The following is an 18,208-nucleotide window of genomic DNA, read 5'->3' on the forward strand; positions in this document are numbered from 1 at the left end:
TTCTCTCCCCATAACAAAACGTTGCCAAATTCCTTTAGTTTTTCCTTGATGTCTGCGTTGAGGATTAAAAAAACAAAATGACGGATTGATTGAACGGATTTAAAACGTTAACTCTAGATAATATAACCCTCTAAATATCGAAGTTTACGAAGGAAAAGAAAATTAAATCTTCATGAATGAAAAGGAGTGAAGGATAAACGAAGACAAGGAGGGCTCGTAACGGGACAGCTCGGAGGAAAACAAGTTATAAAGCCCAAGAAAACGATGGAATTTGTATGAGGTTTGACTTGTCGGACAGAATTTGCAAACACATTCTAACAAAAAAGTAAGTATAACGTTACCTCTAAAACTAAGCAATACAAACGTTTTAGGATACATCGTGTCAGTTCAATACGTGGCCAAAGTGTTAGCACCAGGATTACAAGACTTTAAATAATTGGAATGTATTATTTAATATGGAAATATTTTCTTGTGTATGACCCAATTTCCAACCTAGTCAGTTTCAGAGTAATGTTTTGAGAGTTTCAGAGGAAATACGTTAGATGGCTCCTTATGCATGTTCTGGGTGTTGTAATGTTTCAAGGAATTCTTTTTTTTATGTTCCGCCCATAATGTTTTGTGAAAGACAAACAAAACACAAATGTTGCTAGAAATGCACAAATGTAAGCCGTTTTAGCAAGTAAAATGATACTAGTTACAACTGAAATACACACTAGTATCTGTTTAATTAAAACAAGACAAACTGTGTATATAACTATTTGAATAGTTAAGTTACTAGAATAAATAGCCTACAATTACTTAATAAATACTAAACAAATAAGAAAAATAAAAAAAATAGGTACCAGAAATAGTCTGAATACATACTAGTCTGGAGTGATGTATGAACCACAGAACCCTATTAGTAATTAACAGTTAAATAATTTCTTGTGACTATTGGGACTGGATGCAAATGAATAAATGCTATCCTGTACTAAGTACTAGCGTCTCATTGAATAAATATTTTTCAAAAAGATGGCCGCTTTTGCATTATATTCCAGTAATTAAAAAGGTACTGTGAACATAAACGAATTACTTAGCTTTAATGAATACATGTTAAATGTTAAATAAATGGTTTATCTGATGATGCAGTTTCTCTTACGGAACTATGAGAGGCAGCTTCTTTCATAGTACCACCATAAACATGTGGTATTACCAATGTTTCAGCAAAACAAGTAGCCTTTGTCATGGTATGTACCTTACCTTGACAAAGGCTACTTGTTTTGCTGAAATGTTGGTAATAATAAAATGTGCTTAAGAGAATGTGTAGTTATATTTTCTTTGCATTAAATTTTCCCCTTCAACTTGCTCGTCAAAAGGTGTGTGTATGCCTTGCTGCTATTTTGAGAATGATAGAAATAACAACATTTTTAAACCTAAAATATATTGACTTCTTAATCTTCAGAGGCCTTGTGACCCTTTTATTCTCTTAGGGGTCTTGGGAATGGATGGAGAAAAAGAAAAAGAGCGGGAGAGAGGAAATGAAAAAGAGAGTGATGAGACAGAGGATGCAGAGGGGGCAGCCTTATTATGGCAAAAGGGATACCCTGATGATGACCTGGGCTTACCCATCATGCACTGGGAGGATCTGAGCCTTCGTATTGCTGAACTTGAGAAGCAACAAGAAGAGCAGAGACAGAGGGAAAAGGTCTGAATGAAAGTAAAGATATTCATCTGCATTAAATTGTAAAAGATGGAAAAAAAATACTCCTTGTCTACTTATCCACAGTAACAGCTACTATGAATTGATACTAAAATGTTTTTCTACAGGACTTGGACAAGCTGACGGTAGACTGGACAGAAATCAGAGGGCTGAGCAGTCTTAGAGAATCCTATGAGGACACAGAGGATGATTGCAACAGTCGTCTGACTTCTCTGACATCAAGGTCACCAAGATTTAATGAATCTCTCTCAACTACTTCTGAATTTGAATGAAATCTTTAGAAACTATGCTTTATTATTCTAGGCTCCAGAGCCAGATGAATCTACAGCTCTGCTTCATCAATAACAGTGAAAGTGAGGAGGAAGAAGAGGAAATAGAGGCAAAGAAAGAGGTGAAATAAATTGCCAGTTTGCCACACTGCATGTTTTTCCACTGTTGCTGGGTGTGGGTAGCAACATAATGTGGACAGTGTGAACAACTTCAGTGGGTGTAGTGCTCAGAAGGATAGGGATAGAGATAGAGACATACTGTACAATTTTGTTCATGTCTGTTTTATGACGAGAAAAACAATTGCTCTTTGTTACCTTTTCAGTTGGCAAAACAGTCCAGTAAGAGTGGCAGCATTCAGAGGTTAGAGAAGGAGTGTGGTTCAAGCTCTGCATCGACTAAGAAAACCAAATCAAGAGGGTTTAAGAATGATGTCAGAGCTGCACTGAGTGTACTTAGACACAAATTGAGACTGGAGCAAAAACAGGTTAGAGCAGATCACATATTCATGGTCTTGTGTATGTTTTGCATTTCATTTTATGCATTTGAATTGAGAAAGCACATTTATCAAAATAGTTATGTAGTATTTTGTATTTGTAATGTATAAATGGAATGTTCTGTACACCAGTATTTAAAAGTTTGGGGTCAGTAAGATCATTTTTAAAGAAATTAATATTCAGCATGGATGCATTCAATTGAACAAAAGTTACAGTCAAGACTTTTACATTGTTACAGAAAAATTATATTTCAAATAAATGTTGTTGTTTTGAATTTTCTATTCATCAAAGAATCCTAAAAACTGTATCACAGTTTCCACAAAAATATTATGCTGCACAAGTTCACAACTGTTTTCAACATTGATGATGATGATAAACGCTTCTTGAGCACCAATTCAGCATATTATAATGATTTCTGAAGGATCATGTTACACTGAAGACTGGAGTAATGATGCTGAAAATAGAAAACAGTTATTTTAAATTGAAATGATATGTGACAATATTGCTGTTTTTACTGTATTGGCTAAATACAGCTTCGGTGAGCATAACAGTCTTCTTTCAAAAACCTTTTAAAAATCATACCGACCCCAAACTTTTGAATGGTAGTGAAGATATGCACAATTGTGCATAATTGCACTCCACTGACCCCCATCCCAGACTATACCTCCCAGTGAGGCTGTCAGAGAAAGGAAGCACTATGAGCGAAATGACTTGAAGAATTTCAGCTTGAAGGAGTTGAAAGCATTGAGGACCTCACTAAGCAAAGACATTCATGGTAAACCGATGCATTTACTATTATGTAACAGTGATGAAATAATCGTCGGATGTGAATAAATGAGTAAGTGTGTGTCTGTGTGTGTGTAGACCTCAGTTCAGACCTGGTGGGTCGACTTCTCACAAGGGACCAGCTGAGAACAGAGCAGGACGCCATGCTGCTGGAGGTACAAGATATGACATCACTCTGATGCACAATCAACAAAATGGAACAAAATAACCGGACATTCGTTTACAAGAGCTGCCTGACCTAATGACTTTACTGTGAAAAAGCTACAGCACTCCATCATCACTGCAAAAGACTTTTAAGGTTTTTATAGTTTTTCATTTCAGCTTTTTTATGACACTTTTAAGGCACCAATGAGAATTTAAAACGGCAGTTTACATTCTTAAAATTGATAGGTCAAACAGATAAAGCAACATTTTCAACAAAAGGCACTAAATGCCATGCTATGCTCCTTTGCTCAATATTACTTTAATTTGTTTAGTGGCAAAGCCAATTATCCCAAGCCTCACATGTTAGGATATGGCTCATTAAATGCCACAAAGTATGTGTGTGTACATACATTGCCAAGCAACTCATAACTGGATTGTTGTTGTCACTGTTTGTGAAATTCTTAAATATTATTTTGTGAAATAAAAGGGATTTCATTAAGATTGAATATGTGTATTGTTTTGTTACATCATTGCTCTTCTGCTCTCGTTGTGTGTGTGTATTTTGCCTAGCCAGATTTTTTATTGTCAAAAGGCCAGCTCAGCACTAAAAGAGGAAAAAAGAAAGAGGGAGGGACAGATCATGGAGCAAGAGATGACCAAGGAGGGTTGGATTGAGAGAATGGTAAAAATAGTGAGAAGAAACTGTCAGAGAAACTGATGTTAAAGGCAAAGATTCAAGGGTGTATTGACTAGACGGAGCCATTTATGCAAACAAATCTTCTTTGAATTTGCGCTTCTGTATTTAGCTTGATAGTCAAATTAGCTGTTAACTGTTTTCAGTGTTAGAATAGAGGTACTCCTCATGTTTTATTCATACTAAGATTCTTTCTTTTTTCTAAAAAAAGGACTTTATTACTCTGTTTAATAGGTAAGTGAACATTTTCACCTCATAACCAGATGTTTTGGTTGTTGTCCGGTGTTTTGTTGTTGTCCTTGCATGTCATGTCAATGGTTTTACAATATATATATATATATATATATATATATATATATGTATATATATATATATATATATATGTATATATATATTTCTTGTCTTTTTACTTTTTTTACTTCTTGTTTTTTGCCATTAAATAAATTCAGGCAGGGACCTCTTGCAATATGTTGGTAATGTGATTTATAATTAGGGTTGTTTGCTCTGTTTATGATGTTGTGTTATTTCCCAAGTAAGGACCTTGTTATTTATTCAGCCAAAGAAGACTACCTTAATGTCATTTAGTGACCTTCAGGTACTCACTCATTTATTGACATAGTGTCTTATATGTCTGAGAAGTGGTAGGCAATAAGCAATTCACCGTGGGCTCAGTCAGCTGTGTGCAAACTTTACCAGGAGGTAGGGATAGCCATGACATAGCATCCCAAAGTTGTTTAATGTGCAAATGGATCCATAGGGAGTCTAGGCGTAGTTTGACAAATGCTAAAAGGAATGGGGTAGAGAGTCCTGATGTGAGGGACAGGCTGAGGGGCGGGTAAGATAGAGAATAGGACATAGAGGGGAAGTGTGGTTACTGTTTGATGGGTTAATGAAGTGAAAAGGGCCTGAATCAGCAGCATATATACCTATGTGCAAACAGTACCAGGGGTTGTGAAAGAGTAAGGGGGATGTGGGGAGGGCTAGAAAGAGCAAGTGGGAGGCTTTTGTGGGATGACATCTGCAAAGGTTTTGACAGTTGGTTATATTTTGTGTATTCTAACAGCAATGTATCTCTCTTAGATGTTAAACTAAACAAGGAGTAGGAGATCACAGGAAATTCAAAAAAGGTGCTTATTGGAAAAGAGGTGGACTCAGAAGCAAAGAATGGGAGGATGAAACAAGGACGCTCCCTAAGAACTAGCCGACAATGACGACAAGAGTGCCTACTGTTTTGTTTGAAACAGAGAAGGGTGTAGACGCCCAGCTTTCTTCCTTACTTAATTCTTCAGTTACTGGCGCCTGCAATATTGACGAGTCCTACAAGTACATCTTCCTGCCAATTTGTTACTCCTTTACCTTTGTCTTCAGTATAACTCTTAACTTTGTGGTTCTCTACCGTTCCTTTCGACGTACCAGACGCTGGAATGCGTCCCTGATTTACATGGTAAACCTGGCCACGACAGACTTCATGTATGGTTTATCCCTGCCCTTTCTGGTGGCTAGTTACGTCATGCGGGACGACTGGGTGTTTGGAGACTTCATGTGCCGCCTAGTGCGCTTCCTCTTTTACTTCAACCTCTACTGCAGCATCTTCTTTCTCACTTGTATCTCAGTGCACCGCTACCTGGGCATCTGTCACCCTATGAAGACCATCACCTTGGAGACCAAGCGAGCCGTGAAGGTGACTTGCGTTTTGGTGTGGATTGCTGTTTTTGCACTAACATGCCCAATTTTTCGTTTTGCACAGACGCAGTATCTTCCACGTGAAGGAAAGGGCACGAGGGAGGAGATGTTCAATAATTGCTGGGATGATGCCATTGATAGAGAGTTCCATGATTACATCCCATATGGGGTCACGCTTCATTTCTTGGGTTTTTTTGCTCCATTTAGCATCATTGCCTGGTGCTACTCACGTGTGGTGTTGACTATATTTCGGACGCTACACTCTCAACAACCTCCTCAAAGAGTCAGAAGTGGGACAGGCTGTGAAAGCGTCGCAGGGATAGGGGGAGAGGGCATGTCAATCATCTTGGGGGCTCATTCGCCTTACGTGAACAGGCGTCGCAAGTCCATCAAGACCATAATTACCATCACTCTGCTCTTTGCCCTTTGCTTCTTTCCCTTCCATGTCACTCGCACCATTTTCCTGCTTCTGAAAGTGACAAGTAAGGTGCCGTGTCACACCATGCGCATGGTTTCCATCTGTTATAAAATCACTCGGCCTCTGGCCTCATTCAACGCCTGGCTGAATGCACTGCTTTATTTCCTTACCAAAGAGAAAAATGGGCCCTGCTGTCAAAAACCTAAACATGCCCAGCATGGTTTGCTATGGCCCCTGAGAATGCTGGGAAAAGGAGAGGAAGAGGAGAATGAAGCTGAGGAGACACGGAACCATAAGGACAATGGGCCAACTGCTGAAAACAAAATATTCAGAGGTCTACCGTAAGGAATAACAGTGCAGGACACCAACAAGTGAGCCTAATGGAACTGCCTTCAAATGGGATTCATTTGAAATGAACTTTAATGTTTTGTTATATTCAATGTATTTGTATAATCCTGTGTATTCACATAAAACGTGGAGGATCTTGTGGTTGTTTTGTCTTTTCGAGACCCCTAACAGATTGTTTTTCTTGTTGATTGTTTGGAGGGTTAATTCGTTATTGAAATGTTGCTTAGTTGATCAGGTTTAATGATTTATTGTATTGCAAAAGCATATATAGAATAATACACTCATTTGTTGTTTATCTTATTTTTGCAGTTCTTGGCATACCTCAGATTAGACATATTTTGTGCATGAACTATGTTTAGTGCTGTCATAGATAGAATAGAAGATAGAATATATCTTGTTGTGAATAATTAAACTGTTCTAATAAATATGTTCTGAACCTGTTTAAATGAAAATTTAATTATGAGCTCTTTTAAAGATGCTATGCACCATTAAGCATTGTTCCAGATTAGTTTGTCCTTCTGTGAGTATTGAATCTTAATTTGTTGTAGAATAAACTTCTTAAGGGTGACGGTTTATGCATCTTGTTCACAAGTTATATTTACTTAATTTAAACAGACCTTCAGTTTTGCCATAGTGGTCAAAAAGTGTCTCTACTCCCTTTTTCATACAGTTGTATTGTACCACCTCGCTTTGTGTACTTTCTAAGTACACTGAACACAAGTACATTAGTATTAGGAACTGGTAAACTACCCTTTGTCCTTCCGTCTTACTAAAATAAGTTAAAAGGAGATGATCCACGGAAGACCTCAGCCTCAGAGACTTGTTATTACTGCTTGGTATTACATTGGTTAATGATCAACTGTCCTGTTGCAAGATTTTCTGAACCAAAGGATAGCCTGTCTAAATGTAAACATTTATATATGGTATTAGTGGAAGAATGCATGTTATTGATTAAATATCTTGTCAGTATTGTAGCAATAAATGTAGCTCTTTCTGTTCCTCTGTGAAGATCTCAGTACAGACTATAATTTGTTTTTGCGGTATAGATAATGTACTGTAGCCTGATACAGTCAGTCCTGATGCACAGATCATGTATGTTGAGATGTTTTAAGAGATTTTTTGTGTGATTTTTGATGTAGTCATAATTAATTTCTCAGATATTTATTATTGCATTAAGAGCAGACATGTTTCAAGGAGACTCACCCTGGACCAGTGACATTTTTTTTAATAAGCTGCAAGCAATATGTGCTCTCTGGATCAGATTTTGTTTTTAACCATATAAAAGACAGCTTGATGTCTATGTCAAATCAAATGCATTCTAAACTCATAACTAGGCATAGATAAAGAAATAGAAATCAACACACACAAACACACACACACACACACACACACACACACACACACACATATATATATATATTTATATATATATATTTTTATTTATTTATTATTATTATTTTTTTTTCTTTTATGTGTGTTTATTTTGTAGCCCCTGCTATGTTGGATTTTTGCCAAAAGTTTCTGTCTCTGCCCTGGACATTAGGCCTGTTATATCAGGTTCTGTGTAGGCTACTCTTGTGAGAAAAGTTGCTACGTTTGTCAAATTTATTAAAACTTCAACAGTTAGCTCTGGAGTTGGTCTTTTCATTTGTGTTTTTAGTTTTATTATATTTTATTATTATTATTATTATTATTATTAAACATAAAATAAATGAAAGAGAGAAAAACTACAATATAAATGAATAAATAACAGGTGCCATGGGAGGTAGAAATATAAACATAAAAAATACAAGCAGGTATAACAATTATAAAAAGGTAAATACTTTGTAAAGTTATTTATTGTTGGAGTCATAGCGCAGAAAAAAAACAAAGCTTTTGACGTCGACAGTAGGGTGCAAGCAAAGAGTGCAAGCTAAAAAATAATACACAGATAATACAACAGGGGGCGACATGGCGGCCATTCAGGACTGTAGTTTGGAAATTTAAAAGAAAACCAGCAAGGGCACTTCCCGACCTGCACCGCGGCTAAGGCATGATCTGACGGTTATCAAAAATTATCAAAAAATAATTAAAAATTATAGAAGCAAACAATTCAACAAGAAATAACTCGAATAGCTTATTTTAGCCAAAGTGCAACAGATCCGTTTGTGGAAAAAAATATTTTTCACTGAGGAAAATTTATATTTATTTTTTTATCTGTCCCGTGTCATCACAGTGGTAGAGCTGCTGCAGTGGAACATTGGCGCCATTTTCAAACTTCAGAGCATCAGTGACTGGAACACTTCTAACAGCTACATTATTCCTCATTATAATATTTTTTTCTTCTCAAGACTTTTTATTACGTTAACAACCTTTTTCAAATATTGGAAACTGGAAGAGGATTTTCATAAAAGGTATGTAATTATTACTTTTTTGTTTATGTAATTATTACTTTTTTGTATGCGACATATTTTTTTGCAAGCTTTGTGAAATTGGTCACGTTTACCATTTATTATTAACTTATTGAAAAAAATTAGTAACGAACATGTTGCTACAAACTAATAGTACTTTCAGAAAATGACGTATGCGTTATAGAAAGACGTTGTTAACATTATTTTTGTTGTTTAGAGTAAGCTGTTTCGGCACTTATTTCTTTTGTGTTGAACAAAACCAAAAACAAACATTATTTCTTAGTATAATTAAACAGACTACCTCCAAAACGTGTTGGAACCCGCGGGATAACGTCCAAACAACTTACTACAACCTAAACGATGGTTTGACTATATTAACACCATAAAGCAAACCGAATAAAGTGGTCTTCTAGTCTTTGGCATATGTTAGCTTTTAAAGACAATGATTTCTCGGTGCGTCTAATGCTCTGAACCACTCCCCTCTGTATCTGTCCCCTCACCCACAACCAAGCTTCAAGCACTACTTTCCCCTCTTTTAATTCGATCCATTCACAGCGATTTAATCGAAACAGTGTAGACAGGAATGAAAACATATTGTCTAACATCAAAATGACAGCTAAGTTAAATGAAATTGTTTCGAACAGTCTTTGTGATTCGAACATTAGAACGTTGGTTCGTCAAAATTCAAATGACATCTTAAGGTGACAGCGTGACGAAACGTAGATCTCTGGAAGCGGCCAAAAAAATAACGACGAATTTTTCGAATGTAATGTTAGTTGAAGACGCGCTTTGAGGTGACATTCAAGACCACGGCAGAATTATTTGGCGATGAATCAAAAGTTCAAGCTTCCAAGTATGCACGTTTTAAAACAATTGATTACTTGTCTAACAATATGTATATATAAATATATATATATAATTTTCTCGATACTCGACTAATTGGAAGTTTTGAAACATGCACCCATCTTACATCGCTTTAGGTAACGTTAACGTTAACTACGTTTAATAATAACTGATCATTTTATAGCGTTTCTCGTAGGTATGCCTGGCAAATTAATATTCACATTGTAATATAGCAACCTATTGTCGTCCTTTACTATTTATATGTATCTAGAGTATGTTTTGTTTTGTTAAAAAAAGTCCAATTACAGTCAGTGTCAGACCAATTAATTTGCTATTAAAATTACAGATGTATGACTAATATTATAGAATGATGTGTGACTTTGCTGTGCTGTTTTAAAAGTTGTCATAAAGTGTTGAAGTTATTGTCAAAGGGAATGTTGTGGTCTTTACAATGACCCTGCAACCTTGTGATAAAAGTACACGTTGCTTTTTCTTAGTTTTGGCGTGGGGTTTGCTTTATAGTTAATGTATTAATTCCAGTGGTTTCCTTGTTGCCTTTTCTTTTTTTCTGCGCTCACAAGATTTTCTTCAAGAACAATAAAAAAAAAAAAAAAATAGCTGTAAAAGATTTGATCAGTGGTTCTTGTCATACTGAATATTTTAGAATATCTAAAAGTATGCAGTGTGCCATTGTCTGAGCTTTTTTGAATAAATGACATAGAGTGAAGGTCTGGTCTTGGGTATGCCATGAAAGCTCTGCACCTGTTCCTGGATGTCATATTTAACAATATTTCTTGATTTTGCTACACATCTGCTGAAAGTAATATAAGGGAGAGGCTGGGCATTGGATGTGTAGTTTGGATTTGAAAAAGGTAGTTTTTAATTTTTCAGTAAAAAAAAAAAAATTTAACATGCATTAACCACGTATTGTCATTATTTATACTACATTTCTAATTTTCAAGGCTGTAATACGTTTTTGTAGTATTGTGAATTGCTATGAATTTATTCTTATTGTTTAATTCAATCAAGTCTTTACTGGCAGATGTCATACAAAAAAAAACTTTAGTTCTTGCCTTTTTAATGTTTTTAGTTGGGGTATTTTTAGTCTTCCTGTTTTGGTGTGTGGTTCCTGAAGCTTAGTGCTTTTGTTTTTTGATTGTACGAGATGGTACTTGTTGGATTTAAAGGTAAAAGACAAGGGACTGTATACTTTTGGGACAAAAATTATATTCACAAGAGCAACGTTAAAATATAAATGTGCTGTTTCAGTTTTATAATAACTGTGATTTTATTAAAATGTTATTTAGCTTTAGCTGGATTTTATTAGTAAATTATGAAGCTAATCTGATTTTCAGACAATTTATGAAAAATAAGATTATATTATTTAACTTTCCATAACAATATATTAATCTGAAAATGTATGGCTGGAGATTGATTTCCCTTTTAATTCGTTTATTTAAAAAAAATGTTTTATAATAATCACAGAGGCCTTTGTCTTGTCTGTCTGTGTGTGTGTGTGTGTGTGTGTGTGTGTGTGTGTGTGTGTGTGTGTGTGTGTGTGTGTGTGTGTGTGTGTGTGTGTGTGTGTGTGTGTGGTTTGTGTGTACTGTTGGACCATGGTTGTGCTACTCAGTAAAACTATCTGTAGAACCAGATCAACATATTCTCCAATCTTTGTAGCTAGCCTTGTACTAAACAGAAAACCCACAGAGACCCTGCTTAAAATCCGGTCGCACTAAGAGTATAAAAGTAATATAACTTTGCTTTGTTTGAGCACCCCAAACTCTTGACATCTGTTTTTGCTGTTCCTTCTTTGTTTGTTTTTTTGGTGTTTTTTTCAATGGATAATGAACTAATGCCGAGAATATAAAATAATTTTGTTGTTGTTTTTTCTTTTTGAACAATGCGTTTGGACTTGAAACACCCCCCTGTGCGGTCGATTGTGTTAAGAGTTTGTGGTGAAAGCTTTCCCGCAGTGTAACGCAAAAAACACCACAAACACATAACACTTTTCCTAGTTTCATATCCCCCTTTCTGTGCATCTTTGCAGCCGAGCCTTCTCCTTCTTTTGTTCCCCCCTCCTCCCTCTCTTTCTCTCCGTTGGCTGTATGAATGCTTTGGCAAGCCTACAAGAAATCAAGCAAGCGAGAGCTGCTAGCACTGACGCGCCCCAGACACTAAGCCCAAGAAATTAATTTTTTCCTCTGAAACGGTAGCGCCGACTGTCCTCAAACTTCACACTCTTCTAAGGGGAGCCCTGGGCGATGCCCTGATTTTTTTGGAGATTTTTCCTGTCCCCCGAAAATGTTCATTTTAATTGTAGAAACTGATGCCCCGGGAAAAAGGCTACAACCCCTGCTTTTTATGCCTACCAAGTTCCTCAGGCAGCCTCACTAGCTACAGCTAAGCAGAGGCTGCACACTGCACTGGACTGCTGGTCTGAAGGTGAATAGGGAGAGAAAGGGGTTTAAGGGCTGAAAATAGGTGCCTGTGGACAAAAGGTTTAGGCACTTATTTGACTCTTGGAACCCCACCCCCCAATCTGGAATGGGAGCCCCAAGCTCAGACGAATGGGTGTATTTTTGACCTGAAATTAAGACTTGGGATTCCCATTGATAAGTGCATTTGTGGGTTTGTTTTCCTTTTCAATTATGTTTCTACAATTTTTTTGAAAGCAACCAAAGTGTTTTAATTGTAGATTTAGCTGTAGATTTGCGTAGAATTAAAATATTTGCAGTGGGCGAACTACTTTGTGAGTTTAATGAGTTTTCTGAAAGAATGAAAAAAAAGTATTTTTCAAGTACTTTGCTTGGCTTTTTTGAATACAAAAACAACTTCATTGAATTAAGTTGGGGAATTACTGTTCCCCCCCCCCCCCCCCTACCCAGGTGCAGGAGACAGACTACACTGGAAGAGGGGAGTCCGGCGGGTTACTTTGGGAATACCAGGAACCTTTTCCTCTCCCCTGTTGCCTAACATTCTGAAAAACGTGGATCGAGGGTAAGTGAAATCTTTCCTGTGTCCGTTTCAAAGCTTAACCAAAACGGCCCCTGGTTTGAATGGGTGAGCAAAGTTAGGCCAGGGTGTGTATGTGTCTATGTAATTGTGAGCTTCTCTTTTAGGTCTCCCTCTCCCACCCATTGCTGTCTATCCTTTTCTCATTTTCTCTCTCTCCCTCTCTTTTGCTAACACCCCCCACCCCCCTTTCTCTCCCTCTCTCGATGAACGACGGGCAGAAGTAGACAGAAGCAAATGCCTTCTGCAACTGTGCTGACGTGATCATTTGACTCGGACCATAAATAGGCTGCCCTTTATGAGATGTAACCGTTTGTCAGGGTTGATTTGAACTAAAAGTATTAAACATAAAATATTAAATATACGTTTTTTAAGAACGTTTGGCTTTTGTGTAGCACAAATTTAGCCTGCATTTTGCTATGGATAAACTTGTTCTTTTTTTGTGAACTCTGACTTCAAGATGAAGTCTCAAATATCTTTAAGCAAATATTAAAGATCATGTTTTGGCATATTACAATAGTCGGAATTAATTATTTTGTATTTAGGCCTTGATTTTCTGCTAACATTAGAACTTCATCAGACAGCATAGGGTGTGGTGTACTTAAAAGAAAAAAAATGAAGCCCTTCAAAAATACTTTGTGTTTCTTTTTCTCTGCCACAACAGTTGAGATTATAAATATCAAATACTTTTTTTAGACCTTTCAACTTCTTTCAGTCATTGGTTTTGAGCAAAATATAAATAAAATGAGTTTTTCAGTAAAACAATGATTATTATTGTGGGTTTCCCACTTAATTGATGCTACATTTATGTTGGTCCAGTGTTGTAGGTGTGAGCTTCTTTTCCTCTATTTTTTGTTAATTTATTAACAAGCTAAATAAAAACAAAAAATAATAATAATAATAATAAAAAACAGTGAAATGTAGTGATGGGCCAAGATCATTCTGCCATTTACCTTTTATACACTGCAACAAATGATCTGTCATATACCCTCATCGCTTTGACCATCACTGGCTTTTTACAGATAATACTACAGTAATTCGTCTTAAAACTAATCTGGTAGTCTCAAAATCACACTTTTTAAAAAAATCAGATGTTCCTCCCTTTTTCTAGCCTCATATCTCTTCATAATTAAAACTCTACTGTGTTATTCAATATATTGCAGACCTTAAAGTTAAAAACCTTAAAATTTTAATTATTTCTTTGTAATTTTTTGTTAATGTATTCTTGCCTCTTTTTGCTAAGTATTTGTCTCTTTTTGAAAATGATTCTTGTGGAGTGTACAAGCATTCTTTTTTTCTGTCCTTATTTATTTTTACATTTGGACAAATTTTTCTTTTAATCCTTTAAGTTAATTTAACAATTTTTTTGGCAACAATTACTTCATTGGATTATTCATAAACATAAAATGTTAAATTACTGTATGTGTAATGCTATTAGATTTACTTTGATTTATTAGAGTGATACTTAATCTTGTTTCACAATATTAAGCCTAAGAATTTGGAAGAAGCATTTATTTTAAAAGAAAATAAATATTAATATTAAATTATAATTTTTGCTTGCTTCATTTCACCCAAAGTAAATTATTCCCATGGTAATGAAACCTTTTTTGACAGGCAATAGTTTTTTCTCCTCATCTCCCCCTTTTGTTATCCTCCATTTTGTCTTCATCCTCAACATCCATTTTAGGACAGTGTGTTCACAGTAACTCACTTATTAAGTCTCAAAGGGCATTATTAGACTGCCATCAAAAAGATGTGGATGACAACAAGCTTCCACCTGATTGTCTGTGCCAGAGAAATTGCAGTAATGCTGTCACTCTTTGCTGTCACACAACTTTTATTTAAAAAATTAGAAACAAAAGAAGCAATTTGTTCACATTGCTTTCTCATCAAATTTTGCTCTGTCATTCATTTTTAATAACTTAGTCATGGCGCTAAATATGCATAAGACATTTCTGTCACACTTAATCCAACAATTAATTTTGTCTCTAATCTTATTCTAGTGAGGACCACTGAAGTCTGTCGTCATCTTTTTATGTAGCCCAGAGTGCCCTGTAGCAGCACATCATGGTTTGTAAGTTCTAAGGGCAAATTCCAAATGATGATGTGCTGTCACTGGGAGCCTGGGAGTTTCTCCATTAACATGACAGCATTAAACACCTAGTCTTCTGCTTGTATCATAAATCTGAGTGTAATAAATGCATCAAAGGTAAGCTTTTTGATAAGTAATGTGATATGCTGTATGTATTGTTTGTATTGCATTTACAATTAGGTTTGAAGTTAAAGCTGTCTTTCAGATTTATGAATAAAAATGTGACAAAGCAGGGGGGTTTTTTCCAACTCAAATTTTATATATGTATTTTTTTTTTAACAAATTACCAAACAATAAATGATTCATGACTGAATCACCTGGTGTGGCTTAGGTGGCCTCTTCAGTGAATTATTCTTCAAAAACTGAATTCACATCCTTTATTTGCTAGGCTGTATTTTAGGAGATCAGCATTGCTTTTTTTTCTATGATAGTATAACCATTAACGCTGTTGAATTAATCTGCATATATTTTGTATGTTCCTTTCGTCCTCTTTCCTCCCTTGGACCACTTGATACCTCAGTGTGCCTGACAGTAGCAGCACATCAATATTGGCAGCTGCCCTCTCCCTGGGTTGCCAGTATGGTTTGTGCTGCTCCCGTCAGACAGACACACTCAGCGACTCTCCAGTTATTTGGAGCATTATAGAAACCGCCTGTCCAGAAATGAATTATTGTATGTATTTTACCTTGACAATCTCATAATTCAAATGAAAGCCATTGTTCAGTCTTGCAAGAAAACATAATTAAAAATAACATCAGTCTAACTTGGCCACAATAATTGAGGTTACTTCTGACAAATGAGGAACAAAGATATAGGCAGAAAGTGTAATTATGAGGAGATCTGCTGTGCTGCATTTTACACATACTCTTTTCAATATGCAATCAGTGATTTAACACTGATTTGGCTTTTCTTAATGTAGAAACATTGGTAGGGCTAAGACTATATGACTAATTCGGTAACAGCCCAATTATGCAAAAATTAGCTCAGATCAATAAACCCATAGGTTAGAATTTTATAAAAGTGAACAAAAATGAATTTGCTTTGCCAAACAAAGCTTCGAGTACCAGCAATGCATTTCAAGCCTTTTGGCCACACTTTCCCCACAAAACAAAGTACTGGTCATAATGTTGTTTTTGGAATGAATTTAAAAAAATATACACAATAATACCTTTATATCAGTAACTTATTTTAAAATGTGGCATTTTGGACCAAGAACATTAATATGTATTAAGCAATATGTGTTAGCATCTTTCAAAACTGTTCTACACTGATAAATGCCTACCTTCACTAATAACTCAAGTTCACTATGAGTCTTATACTGGAAAAAGAAACCTTTTCACCAGATTAAGAAAATGCAAGTTTCTTGCTCCTTTACTGAAGTGAAAATATTAGTTCAATTTTCTGATGGTATGTTGCAGAAGATTTCAACGGGATAGCAACGGTAAGTCACTGGAATTTATGATGAGACTGGAGTCAAGATTTAGACTATCTGCAGGGAAAAAATAAATACAGATATTATTTTTACCTTAAGAACCAGGAAAAAAGGAAATAACATGCAATGTGGAAAAACATGAATAGCACAATATAAGTAATTTAAATATATACATGAGAAAATTCTAAATTTGGAGAAATAAATATTGAGAAACGGTCTCTTACCTTGATCAAAATTTAGCTTTTTAGATGTGGAACTATCAACCAACCCCTCGATATCTACGAGATCGCTGTTGGCATCAGAGTCATTCAGTGCACTCAGAGTGACATCTGAGGGGAAATAATATGAATGCATTTGTTATATTTTAATATATTCAAATTGCTTAAATCAGTTTAAATGAAAGTAGTATTTTTTTTTTCAAGTGTAAAAATGAAATGCAACACAAATGAGTGCAATAAGGAATTCTCACCTGCTGTTTTTGATGACTTAATGCTAGATGGACCTGTGGTTGGGCGCTGTAAACCTGCAGTCACCACAACCTGAGATGTTGGCACAGCGATGACTTTAGGTGGGGCTGGGGGAGCCATAGAAACGGGCACCTTTTTCATACTCTTCTTTGGTGAATCGGTGGATAAAGGAATTCCACCATCTTCATAAATCTTCCTCTTGACAGTTGTCTTCACTTGTGGCCTTATGTTTAGAAAATGTCTAATTAATTACTGACAAACTTTTTATGGCCTACAAACACAAATATAAAACATTAAAACTTTTTCAGAATGTTATTTGGCTTTTATTGAATTTCCTCAATGAATGGGGAATCTAGAAAATAGCAATCCCTCTAGATTTAAGAAAAATGTTAACTGCAAATTTCACCTTCATTTGTGAGTAGGGTGTCTTTACATATATATTTTTTTGTATGGATAAGTGTTCAAGCTACTTCAGACTCTGTGTATCCACCTAGCTCTCTCAGTAAACGGCAATAGAAGTTACAAGGCCCATAATATCGTGGAAAACAATATTTTATCGTGTCCATAAAATTTTATCGTGTCCTAACCCTAACCCATAATATTAAAAAGTAGATAAGGAGCGTTGTCAACTTTTGAGGGATCCTTGGGAAATTCAAAAATAAAACAAGCCAAAAGATATGTAAAATGATGTACATTTTTTTCCATGTACGGGCCATATCCATTACACAAAGTAAAAAAGGTTAATATACCAAAAGACTAATGCACTGTGTGTATAATATAGGACCTTATGGTGAATACTAGTGTCTCACCCTGCTGGACTAATATCGGCCACTGGATGCAGCTGCATGGTTAACTCTCCTAGTTTTGTAAAAGCAGCTCCAGCTGCGGAAAATATCTCACCAACCTAAATATGCAAAGCAAAAATAACACTGTACCGAATGTTTATGAAAGCGTGTAAGTTATGTGTTCAGAAACGGACATATGGTTGATAGTTAGCATGCTAGCGATAACAAACCAAGACAAAAAATAATAATACGGCGAAGCAGTTAGCATGGACGTACACTATCAAGACAAACGTTTAATCTTTCTTTATGTAAGTTACCATATGTATAAACCCATTTACCTTGGTAGAGGCTGAAGTCATTGTTTTGATTTACAACTGATGACTGCGGTTTAGAAATGTTAGGAGAAAGCTAGCTAACTTGGGTAAGTTACCAATGACCGGCATAAACTTATATGATACTTATTCTTCAACTATTTACATTATGAAACAATAATAAAAGCATTTTTAACTAAACGGATAGCATAAGTGCGCCATAAAGATGACACTGTGATTCAATGGTGCTTATTGGTCTAAATTACAGGCTTCGGTTCTTATTGGTCAACACCAGAAAGGTACTCAAGACATTCAAAGCTGCGTTCAACCTGCGCAA

General features: G+C 35.8%; 3 protein-coding genes across 4 annotated transcripts; 2 read left to right on the forward strand and 1 right to left on the reverse strand.

Annotated features, from left to right (window-relative positions):
- The first annotated feature begins 184 nt into the window (after window positions 1-184).
- Window positions 185-5,279, forward strand: LOC143737217 (schwannomin-interacting protein 1). Of its 2 annotated transcripts, XR_013203640.1 has the most exons (8): window positions 185-325; window positions 1,470-1,684; window positions 1,807-1,922; window positions 2,003-2,090; window positions 2,292-2,453; window positions 3,121-3,238; window positions 3,328-3,547; window positions 5,168-5,279. XR_013203640.1 is itself a non-coding variant. In XM_077228313.1 (7 exons), exons 2-7 carry the CDS (start codon window positions 1,481-1,483, stop codon window positions 3,426-3,428), a joined length of 789 nt encoding a protein of 262 aa, XP_077084428.1. In that variant the 5' UTR covers window positions 185-325; window positions 1,470-1,480; the 3' UTR covers window positions 3,429-3,899. The 2 variants fall into 2 exon arrangements, 1 of the variants encoding a protein (XP_077084428.1); XM_077228313.1 differs by lacking the exon at window positions 5,168-5,279 and having other exon boundaries at window positions 3,328-3,899.
- Window positions 5,280-5,283: 4 nt separating this feature from the next.
- Window positions 5,284-6,675, forward strand: LOC143737213 (P2Y purinoceptor 3). The gene has a single exon (XM_077228306.1). The coding sequence runs from the start codon at window positions 5,295-5,297 to the stop codon at window positions 6,531-6,533; it is 1,239 nt and encodes a 412-aa protein (XP_077084421.1). The 5' UTR covers window positions 5,284-5,294; the 3' UTR covers window positions 6,534-6,675.
- A 7,928-nt stretch (window positions 6,676-14,603) lies between these two features.
- On the reverse strand, window positions 14,604-18,149 carry LOC143737198 (BPTF-associated chromatin complex component 1). Its single transcript, XM_077228269.1, has 5 exons — window positions 17,899-18,149; window positions 17,585-17,679; window positions 16,778-16,998; window positions 16,533-16,637; window positions 14,604-16,365 (listed from the first exon to the last, which is right to left on the reverse strand). Exons 1-5 carry the CDS (start codon window positions 17,917-17,919, stop codon window positions 16,301-16,303), a joined length of 507 nt encoding a protein of 168 aa, XP_077084384.1. The 5' UTR covers window positions 17,920-18,149; the 3' UTR covers window positions 14,604-16,300.
- Window positions 18,150-18,208: the final 59 nt, after the last annotated feature.

Source organism: Siphateles boraxobius, unplaced genomic scaffold (assembly GCF_051911475.1).
Source record: "Siphateles boraxobius isolate OS27281-9 unplaced genomic scaffold, OSU_SipBor_1 130, whole genome shotgun sequence".
Lineage (NCBI taxonomy): Eukaryota > Metazoa > Chordata > Actinopteri > Cypriniformes > Leuciscidae > Siphateles > Siphateles boraxobius.

Excerpts from the sequence above, each read along its gene's own strand:
- LOC143737217 (XM_077228313.1), top strand. The coding sequence starts at position 1,481 with ATGGATGGAGAAAAAGAAAAAGAGCGGGAGAGAGGAAATGAAAAAGAG. Across the intron at positions 2,091-2,291 it reads AAATAGAGGCAAAGAAAGAG|TTGGCAAAACAGTCCAGTAA; the intron begins GTGAAATAAATT and ends TTACCTTTTCAG. Across the intron at positions 2,454-3,120 it reads TGAGACTGGAGCAAAAACAG|ACTATACCTCCCAGTGAGGC; the intron begins GTTAGAGCAGAT and ends CCCCCATCCCAG.
- LOC143737213 (XM_077228306.1), top strand. The coding sequence starts at position 5,295 with ATGACGACAAGAGTGCCTACTGTTTTGTTTGAAACAGAGAAGGGTGTA.
- LOC143737198 (XM_077228269.1), bottom strand. The coding sequence starts at position 17,919 with ATGACTTCAGCCTCTACCAAG. Across the intron at positions 17,680-17,898 it reads TGACTTCAGCCTCTACCAAG|GTTGGTGAGATATTTTCCGC; the intron begins GTAAATGGGTTT and ends TTGCATATTTAG. Across the intron at positions 16,638-16,777 it reads TAAGTCATCAAAAACAGCAG|ATGTCACTCTGAGTGCACTG; the intron begins GTGAGAATTCCT and ends ATTTCCCCTCAG.